The sequence below is a fragment of the Nematolebias whitei genome, chromosome 14, assembly GCF_014905685.2.
Source record: "Nematolebias whitei isolate Nwh7 chromosome 14, NemWhi1, whole genome shotgun sequence".
Lineage (NCBI taxonomy): Eukaryota > Metazoa > Chordata > Actinopteri > Cyprinodontiformes > Rivulidae > Nematolebias > Nematolebias whitei.
The window spans coordinates 37,439,705-37,450,438 of NC_056511.1; the positions used below are offsets into that span (position 1 = coordinate 37,439,705).

The window sequence follows — 10,734 nt, forward strand, 5'->3', positions numbered from 1 at the left end:
GATCAAGAAAGCTCATCAGAGACTCTACTTCCTCAGGCGGCTGAGACGAACTGGTCTGAGAAGCTCAGTCCTCACCTCCTTCTACAGGTGTGCAGTGGAGAGCATCCTGTGCTCCAGCATCAACGTGTGGCATGGAGGCTGCACAGCTGCAGAAAGAAAAGTTTTGCAGAGAGTGGTGAAGGCTGCACAGAAGACTGTTGGAGTCAGCCTCCCCACCATCACAGACATCTACACCTCCAGATGCAGGAAGAGAGCCACCTGCATCATGAAGGATCCCACTCACCCAGCACACACACTTTTTGCCCCACTCCCCTCAGGCAGAAGGTTAAGGAGCATTAAGTGTAGAACCACCAGGCTGAGGAACAGCTTCTACCCTGAGGCTGTTAGACTCATGAATATCTAACCAGGAAAAATTGCTGTAATGCCACTTGGTTGTTGATATGTGCTGCTGACTGTCCATGATGCTGATCTCATGCTGCGGATTATTTCATGTTGAAATGTCACCACACACCAAAGAGGAAGTTGGTAACACTTGTTTTTCAAGTTGTCACACTCACTCACAACAAGCACAGACAGATGGAGAGCATTTCCAGTTCCCTTTTGTTGCTCTGCAATGGGGGGCAACTAAGCAGCTTCTAATCACTTGAATTAAAGTGGGAACAGTGGGAACTCTAGAGAAGACTGAGCTGAGATGAAGTATGGAACCAACATGAGTTTGAGTTTCAAGATAATTGGATGACTCTTGTGTTTTCAAAGCTGTTAACCAGAAACGCTTAGCAAAAATACATGAAAACCAAAGAATAATTTTAGAGAAGTTGATTTGGTATCGAAGTGGGTCATTTCCACGAACCATTAACTCAGCCAACCAATATGTAATGTGAGTGTTAACCATGGTGGTGTGATGCAGAGCACCTCCTTTTCTTTCTTGTAGTTGCAACTTGTGGCCTCTCTAATCCACGTAAGCTCGTGATGCTTCTCTAAATCCATCCAATCTGTTGCGTGCCTGTACTTAACAACCCGGCTTGATAAATCTGGGTCAAAAGAAGGTAGAGTGAAGATGCAGCTGCTGCGTGTGAAGACTTAAGTATATTTTCACAACTTTAGAAATAGATTTCGGATTAAGATCTTTCAGGAGTTTGTCAACATAACTGGACAGGAGCTTGAGGTTCAGAAGGAGGATTCGAAGATTTCGCACAGAAAATGGAACTACAAGATCGCACAAACAGCTACTGGAGCCAGTATTTTTGTGATCAGCCACAGATGGAGTTTGATGGAAGTGCAAGCCCTTATATTCTCAATGGTGTAGAGCCAGAGGAACATCTAGACCCATACTGCACTGTCTGGACTGATTGTGAGCCTGCCAAAGTCAAGAGGGGTCGATCGTTTGCCATGGATGCCAGAAAAAGACTTGATAGCCTGAAGTCTGGCTGTAAGTCACATTCACCCGTCTGTGACATGGACATCAAGTTATACAAATATAACATTGAAAAAGACCTGTGGGTTGATGAGGACTCACAGACAGAGCAGTCTGCTCTGGACCTGGTGGAGATCCTGGATTTAGAGGACAGCATGCTGGATGAAGAGAGCTGGTAGGTGTCATCAGAGACCTGGCGGTGTTTAATTTTTAACAGATAAGTCTAAAGGATTAAGGTAAAGCTCATTTGAACAGGTCAGGATAAGGACTTGGTTCATCACCTAAAGACAGTTTTACAAGTCGTTGATTTTTATGTATTTTTTTACCAACAGGTTATATGAGCCTCAAAGTAGGCAGTTGTTGGTGAAGAAGGAGTCTGCTCTCAGGTGGTGTCGGCACGTCTTTGATAACCCGAGTCCTGAGATAGAAGCAGCCCGTCGTGTGCTGATGAACAAGCTGGATCAAAGTTAGAAAGCAGCACATGTTCATCAAATCGAACTGAATTTAAAATACATGTGTGGTCACAGGTTTACCTTGATGCCACTCTTGTTGTTGTCAGGATCGAGATATGACTTCTACAGACCTGCAGCAGATTCCCATCATCCTTTCAGGGTCTCCAGTGGAGACAAAACGCCATTCAGCACATCACTCAGTGACTCCGAACGTTTAGGTAATGGTATCAGCAGAGCCTTGTTGGAACTTCTCTTTATATTATATAATACTCTAAACTTAATCCTGATGAATAATGATGCAAAAAAGAAAAATTTTTTTAAGTTCAAAATGAAAATAGCTAAATTCTAGTGTCATATCAGGGGTAGTTTGTGCACAAAAGAGCTCACAGTTGGTTCAAATGAATTAAGAGTTAATCTACAAGTAAAGAAATGATAATGAGATTTTAAAAAGGTGTTACTACAATGAACAGAAGGGTACACCTGAGGACTTGAGGGCTTGCACTTGTAAAATGAATGAAATCCTTTCAATCAACTCATTATTTCAATTTGTACTCTTAGATGTGAGCACATATTTTGTTCAGAGAGAGTAAAAATTCAAGAAATAACCTAGAAAAAGCCTCAAAAACTGTTTAGATTGCATCTTCATTTTGTAAGTTTAGTGGATTTCATACAAATCTTCTTTAGGAGAAGAAAACTAGGGAAGATATTGGTAGAGAACAAGGAACATTAACTTTTTTGTCAAATATGTGCATGTGGTTGTGGCGTACTGGTGTTTATTGACGATTTTACTGCACAAAATCTCAGCTGAACATGAGCTAAAGTAACTTTTATCATCTGATACATTAAATTGGTTAAGTAAATTAGTGCAAAAAGATCGTACAACAAGCGAAAGTTGATGGTTTAACACCTGCAGAGTTTCTATTTGCTCTGAGCTGGCATAAATCAAGTAAGCTGAGGCTCAGACTTGACTCCTCAGAGCTGTATCAGTAAAAGTGGCACTCCTAAAGGAGTGCATATCACCCTCTGCCTTGCATGCAATAGTTTTAAGCAAAGATTTACTGCAAAGATCTGTTGGCACTCACGATATGTGCTGAGAATGGCTCTCATACTGCCAAATTTTAGCTCTTTGTAAAAATTACTGTGTTGTAGACATTTTTTGTTTGTTAAGGCTGATTAGCTGCGGTGGCCATCTTGAATCAGGTTGACTTGAGTTAATCAACTGCAGATCCATTTCATACTTTCTGGGAGTTTGATTCAAATCTGTCCGACAACAAAAATGAACACCCAGAGACAAACAAGGACTTGATCACTCGCCTTTCTTTGCTGCAGATGCTAAGTATTTGTTTATTTGCACAGATCATAATGAGGTGAACCTCTCCCACAACTCCATAACTTCAAGCTACAGACTGCAGGATATCGCAGACGTCCACATCTTGGCCAAAATACAGGAAAACAGTGAGTACTGAAGAGTATTCTGTTCGTTATCGCTGGTTACTTGAAGGCTAAAACTTGTTTTTATGTTTTTCAGGTTTAAGACAGGAATATGTTTCCATTCCTTCTGCTGCTTCATTCAGGAACAATCTAGAGATACAAACAGACTATGACTTTACTCCTGAAAATGAAACCAAGGTTTTATCTTCTTGCCATGAAGCTGCTCCAACATTACCGAGCTCTTCCAGTTGTGAGTCACCTACATCAGCATCTGAGCAGGGCTGCCAAAGTCCTAAACTGGGCAGACTTCACCACCAAGTCACCCAGTTCAAGCTGCTCAGACTGGCTCAGAATCCAGGTAAAAATTAGATGTGATCTGTTGAATTCATGCAGATTTTTAATGGACAAATGGGCAATGCACATTAAAAAGATGTACTGTTGCTGGTTTTGCGACTGGCTAGAGTTCCATCACTAGTTCTTGGCAAGTATAGAAAAGAATACAGTACATTTAAATACAAATACAAAGCAAAACCTTTAAATATAAAGACTAAAGTTAAGCCAACAATACTCTTTTATGACTTGGACAATGGCAAAGGTGCTACATGAACTATTTTTGAAGCAATCTGTAATTCCAATTTGACTTTTCCAAACCCAATATTTTATATACTGAGTATATAGCATTACAATGACAATACTGTAGTACTCTTATACACTATGTTTATGGCCTGATTATAGTGATTTGATTGGTTTTAAAGTTTTTTTTGAAAGGACATTAGGAGTAGATCCAAGACTATACATATATAAACACATAATTGATGCTTTCTCACACAGTACGTTTTTGAAGTAGCATCTTTGTGATGTTCTCGTTGGACCTACAATATTTAATATATTGAACATAGTTGACTTTTTTATTATTTACACACAAAAATTTGGGAAAATCTTTTGGTCAGGCTTTATTGTCAAATGCATTGTGACAGTTAACATTTAGTGAGGCATGAAAACTGGAGCAGACTTTATCTAATTTACATCACAATAAGACCTACTTGATCAGAATCTTACCCACATGATTGCATCATCTACATACATTAAAACACCAGCATTATAACACACCAGCAGAAAATCATGGATGCACGAGCTGAAAATCAGAGGTCCAACTCATCCTTGTGGTATGCCTAAAAGTACTGATAGCCCACCCAATGGAGACATACTAATAATCTAAACACATTAAGAACTGCTTTATTGATTGTAGTTTAAATATGTTGTAAGGCGTACAGAATGATTGGTGATGACAGGTTGATAATGAGGTAAGTACAACAAAAGTATTACACAAGGCACATTATACGACCGTCGACAAATCTATACAGCAATATAGCAACGGCCTGAACAAGCAAATACCTTGCATACCATTTGACCTTGGAGAAGGGATGATGAACAGTGTATACAACACTCCATCTAGGGATGATGGATAAGTGTATAAAGTTAGTTAAAATTATCTTGAGTAGATCAGAAGTTATGGGAGGGACAAGAGAAAGTTTACAGATGTATGAATGTACAGAAACTATACCATAATACGATCACCTTTCGACTGCTGCTTCTGCCATATAGGAATGAGTTTCTGATAGTTTTATCATCCTATTTTTAGCTTAGTTTATCCAACCTCCCATTTTTCTACTGCTTATCCGTGGTCAGGTCGCTGAGGCAGCAAGTTTGAGAGAGAAAACCTGCCATGATTCACCTCAGCGACACACTTCAGCAGGTATTCATGGACGGAATCTCAAGGCACAATCATGGAGGGGAGGGTGTCAAGTTTGGGAACCTTAGGGTGTCATCTCTGCTTTTTGCAGAGGACGTGGTTCTTTTGGTGTCCATGACCTACAGCGTGCACCAAGGAGGTCAGATGCTGAGTGCAAAGCAGCTGGGATGAAAGTCCTCTATCTAAGACTGTGGTTCTTGATTGAAAAAGGGTGGAACACACTCTGGCTTGGGGATACATTCTTGCCTCAAGTTCAAAATATATGGGAGTCTTGATCATAAGTGATAGGATGGAGCGGGAGATGATCAACGTATACAGGCTTTGTCTGCAGCAATAATAAAGTTGTTCCAGTCTAACAAAGTGAGGAAAAAGCTGAACTGGAAGACAAAGCTCTCCAACCCTCACCTATGGTCACGAGGGGTGGATCTTGACTAAAAGAACAAGATCTTGGATGCAAATAGTTGAAACGTTCCTCTGTAGGGCAGCTGGACACAGCCTAGAGATGCAGTGAAGAGCGCTGTCATCTAGAGGGAGCTGTGAGTAGAACCACCGCTCCACATTGAAAGGAGTCAGTTGAGGGGGTTCGAGCATCTGATTAAGATAGACACCTCCCTTTGGAGCTTTTCCAAGCATATCCCTCTGAGAGGAGAGGGGACAGATTCAAAACTCATTGCATGGATTATTAATCCTTCCAGGTTTGGGATTGCTTTAGAAGGAGCTGACGTTTGTCACTGGGGAGAGGTATGTTTTATACCATATAAATCTGTTGTAAATGTTAGAGTGTAGCTCAAGTTCTTAAAAGGAATGTCGCTCTGTCGTCTTCTCTCAGATGTGACTCTGCCTTGTGTGTTTTCCAGACGCATCACCTGGCAGGGCAAGGTCACGTCTGGGGACAAGCCTTCGCTCCCTGCAGGCCGTCAGGAACAGCCGAAGTTTAGAGGTTGATGATTATCAACCTGCTGACCCTCAGTCAGGTTTGTTTCACTAAAAACATGTAATGCAGCACAAACACAGCAAACGGCTGATTTACAATTCATTGCTTTCAATCAAAATCTGTCCCCCAGGTGTGTCATCTCCCAGAGGAGGATCAGGCCACTGTGGGTCTCCATCACTTCCTGCATCACTGAACTCCCAGAGCTCAATAAGAGGCACACCAGCCCGGATAGCAGCCATGAAGAAACTGCAGAGGTCTCAGTCTCTCAGCCCCAGCAGGATCGCTCACCCTGCGAAGGCTTACCTGTCTGCTGCTCACGGGCGGGTTTTCGCCTCACCTGAGAGGCCGACCGCTGCAGCGTGGGGCAGGCACGTGCCATCTGTCTAACAGAGAAAGCTTTCACAGATACAAATGTTAACGGAGTCCAAACACGAATGTATTTAGATATTTTGTTTTAACTGCATGCAAGATTAAAACAAGTGCTAAGAGTTTATATGTTGCTCTGAAACAATACTGACTGTGCTTTGACGTTTCTGTTGAATAAACCAAAATTTATATTATTTCAAGCAATATATTGATTTAACTTGTATAAATGTCAAGACTAATGTGAGAAGCTGCAGTTGAACTTTACATCAGTGTGGCCAACAGCAAGGTCTGCTTTTAGCAGCTTCGTTTCAACAGGAAGCGTGCAGCTTGACATGGTGGAGGAGAAACCAAATCACTGAACGCTAAATGGTAAATGGACTGTACTTATACAGCGCCTTTCTATCTTATTTCAAGATACTCAAAGCGCTTTACACTACAAGCTGTGCCTCATTTACCCATTCATACAGCACTCTACTAGATCTCTACAAAGCTAATGGAACAAATCATTCTAAAGAGACTACTCAGTGCTTTAGATCACATTCATACACTGATAGGACACACATCAGAGGCTATGAGGGGTTCAGTGTCTTGCCCAGTGACACTTCAGCATGTGACTGCTGGTGGATTCGAACCCCCCACTCTCACAATGGAGAATGACTGCTCTAACCACTCGGCCACAGCCGCCCCACAGCTGCAGAAAAGGAAGTGTCACTACCAGGAAACAGAGGTGTGAGTCTGGTGGTGCATCAGAATATAAACTGTTCAGTGCAGATGTGATGAAAACATTCTGCAACATGATTTTACAGCAAAAGTTTAAGCTCTGAAGGCTCTTGTGTTCTTGTTGACTTCAACTGAGACATTAGTACGGATTACCATCTTTCATCCATCAATAGCAGATTTACCAGTTTCTCTGATATCTGGTGGAGAACTGCTTCAGGCAGATAAAAGGGGCAGCAGTTGGTAGAGTTGCCACCTGATAGCGAAAAGGTTGCCAGGTTGAATCCTGGACAGGGGGCCTTTCTGGGTGGAGTTTGCATGTTCTCTCCGTGCATGTGTGGGTTTTCTCCAGGTACTCCAGTTTCCTCCCACAGATCAAAAACATGCATGTTAGGCTGATTGGTAACTCTAAATTGTCTCTAGGTGTGAGTGAGAGTGAGTGAGTGATTGTTTGTCTCGTTTGTCTCTATGTGTCCTTGTGATGGATTGGAGACATGTCCAGGGTGTCTCCCGCCTCTCACAGAGTGACATGTGGACATGGACACCAGTGACCCAAAAAGGAGCGGGTAAAGATAATGAATAATAATATAATAATAACGGAAAAGGATGATGAAAAATCAAAGGTCAAGAAAAGTTTGTAGTTGGAGTGCCATCTGCTGTTCTTAAAACAACTTTGCCAAAAATAAATAAACAGATGAGGAAAAAAAAATCCAGAGAAAATGAATGAGAATTTTTTTTTTTTTAAAGAAAACTTCAGAATTTTTTAGTCCAAAGCATTTGTAAACAAATTTTGTGGTAAATATTCACAAGCAGCTATTTTTGATTTCACATTCTCTAAAGTGGTGGTGACTTTTATATAAAGATGAAATGTTGGCCATTCATCCCCCCCCACAATCAATCTATATATATACACATCTATATATATATATAGATGAGTGAAAAGTAGCTTCAGCAGAAGCCTGAGGTGTCATACTCATAAAAACTGTTTTTCCTTCTTTCAGCTGTACCCTTCCTCAGGGGTCGTCACAGCAAGTCAATTTACATGAAGACTTGCCGATTGTTACGCTGGATGCCCGTCCTGATGCCGCCACAGGCCCCTGTGAGGAGCAGAGCTGCCATCTATGGCACAGATGATGGGGGTTGGGGCCTTGCTCAGGGGCCCAGGTGGGGCAGGGGCGTGCTCCACCTTTCCCACTCACATTCTTGATGTTGTCGGTATGTGGGAGTTAAACTGGCGGCCTTCCACACAGACTCACATTCTTTAACCTCTGCGCCACCTCTCCTCCGTCAACATACTCATTTATAATTAGGGACCATAATTAAAAACTTGGGTCTGATCAAACTTGGCCATTTTCAGTTCATATTTTAAGTCAAGTCAAACGCACGGCATCTTTTCTTGTTTGCGGGTTCCTCAAGAGTTTGATCCGTCTCATTTGACGGTCTGTAACTCCAAATGTCATCGTGTTAAACACCAAAATAACTTGGAAATGTAACAAATCACAATCCTGCGGTTCTTAATCCTACTAATTTTTCATTTTCCTGAGCGGTTTTAGGTTTAAGCTGCAGCTCCTTACCTGCATTTAAACAACCTGTTTATGTCTATAACTGACTATATTGTAGTACTTTAAAATAATAATCCAACACATAGGAAGGTTTAAGAAACCAAAAGTAATTTTACATTGAAAAGATAAAACTTTGTGGAGGTGAAATTAAGTTCCTTTTTTGGTAGCAAAAAACATAGTTTTATTATAATTAATAAATGCATTATATTTTTTACCCAGACTGTCAGGTAGAATCATGTTTAATACTTAATGTAACACATTAAACCGTACAAAATAAGCGAGCACACACCTTCATGTGAGACCAACATGATGATGAAGAACTATTCAACAAATAAAAAGGCCAACTAAAATTTACAATGTGTTACTTTGTAGCCTGATAGCATATCAAACATTAAGCATCATTTACAAAATACAGAATATACATATTTACTGTCTACTATCGTAAACGTGGGATTACGGCCACCTTTATGGGTCCTGCACAGACACACACAAAGAAAGTAAGCTTAGACGTCGGAGTCCATGTCGCTGTCTCCTCCGATGGACCTGAACTCTTCGCTCTCTTCGTCTTCACTTAGCTGGACCTGGGAGAGCACAGCTGGACCTCTCCTCCGTGCTTCATCTTCTTCATCTTCCTCCTCCTCGCTGATGCCGTATTCTTCGCCATTTCCCATGCTAGAAGGCGGCATCTGACTCTGACTCTCCGTCTCCTCGTAGCTGCCGTAACTATGACAAATAATGAGATGTTTCTAACAACAAACTAGGATCAAAGTTAAAAAAATGCCACATTGCAAGTGTAATTAAAAATAAAGAAAAATGAAGTGTAAATTTATAGCTTTCTCCTTAATTAAATAACCTTTTTTTTTTATATATTTGAATGAATCATTTGGCTTTCTCTGAAGGAAAAAAGAGAAGTGATGGTCTGTTGTACCTGATGTTGCTGTCCTCCATATGTTCGTTCCCCTCCCCTTCGTACGACATCATGCTCTCATCCTGCTCCATGCCCATCCGGGCCGTCTCCTGAGCCCTCCGAGGAGGCAGGGGTCGTACGACGACCTCCCTGTCAGAGTCGCTGCCACTCTCTGACAGCTGTATGGCTGCCAGGACACAAAACACATCGGGACATTTTACACCTGGTGACATGGAAACTTAAAGAATGTCACTGTCGACTCAGTAAAGAACAGAAATGTATTGAGTGTTCAATACATTAAGAGATTAAAATTTTTGAATATATCTTCTATTTAATAGAGGATTATTTCTGCCTCGACAATGTTTGGTGGGCTCACAGGAGAAAGGGTTGTCTCCTTCCTCTTCGCTGGCGTCATCCTCTCCGTCAGACATGAGCAGGTCCTGATACAGCACACTGGACTGAGCCGGGTGGTTAGATCGGCCATGTTGTCTCTGCTCATCCTCATCGTCCTGGCCGTGTGGACGCCTGCGGGGCGGCAGCAGCATGTCTTCATCATCCTCATCCTCCAGGTCTCCTTCAGCATCTTCAGCCTTAAAACACACAGAATTAAAGGGTAAGTTTTAAATTGCGTGGTTTTAAAATGTCACTAACAAGAACACCAAGTATTTTGATCATTTTGTTCCTGCGTTTTGAATTTCACACAAATGAGCATGACTTTGCTACCAGAGGAGCTCCACCCATTACTCCTATTAAAGTAACACTGTTGGCAAAAAGCTACAAGACGTATCTAAAAAAGTTAAATCTGGTCCTCTGGACATTCAAAAAAAACAAAACAAAGCAAATCAACAAAAAAATGTAGAAACGTTTCATCTCTCATCCGAGAGACTTCCTCAGTCTGAGGAGCTGTATTCAGCTCAGTCTCTTAAATAGCACCGTCTCAGGGTAAATCAACCAGTTTTGCTGCTGACAACCAAAACCAGCTGATCACATGCTCAAGAAGGACCTCCACGGTGGAGGCCTCCGGGTTCAACTGTCCCCCTCTTACAATGCTGTGATTGCTAGTATCACTCAGCCCTCTGTGAACAGTAAACAGCCATCAGTGTGCTAATGATCCATTGTTAGGCTGATGGTCCTTCTTGAGCATGTGATCGGCTGGTTTTGGTTGTCAGCAGCAAAACTGGTTGATCCGCCCTGAGAC

General features: G+C 41.7%; 2 protein-coding genes across 2 annotated transcripts; one reads left to right on the plus strand and one right to left on the minus strand.

Moving 5' to 3' along the window:
* The first annotated feature begins 1,039 nt into the window (after positions 1 to 1,039).
* On the plus strand, positions 1,040 to 2,564 carry LOC119420292 (SLAIN motif-containing protein-like). Its single transcript, XM_037687681.1, has 4 exons — positions 1,040 to 1,589; positions 1,747 to 1,880; positions 1,974 to 2,084; positions 2,551 to 2,564. The coding sequence occupies exons 1-4, from the start codon at positions 1,201 to 1,203 to the stop codon at positions 2,562 to 2,564; spliced, it is 648 nt and encodes a 215-aa protein (XP_037543609.1). The 5' UTR covers positions 1,040 to 1,200.
* A 6,293-nt stretch (positions 2,565 to 8,857) lies between these two features.
* LOC119420668 (transcription initiation factor TFIID subunit 1-like) lies at positions 8,858 to 10,144 on the minus strand. Its single transcript, XM_037688094.1, has 3 exons — positions 9,913 to 10,144; positions 9,558 to 9,723; positions 8,858 to 9,352 (listed from the first exon to the last, which is right to left on the minus strand). Exons 1-3 carry the CDS (start codon positions 10,079 to 10,081, stop codon positions 9,133 to 9,135), a joined length of 555 nt encoding a protein of 184 aa, XP_037544022.1. The 5' UTR covers positions 10,082 to 10,144; the 3' UTR covers positions 8,858 to 9,132.
* Between the last annotated feature and the right edge of the window lie 590 nt (positions 10,145 to 10,734).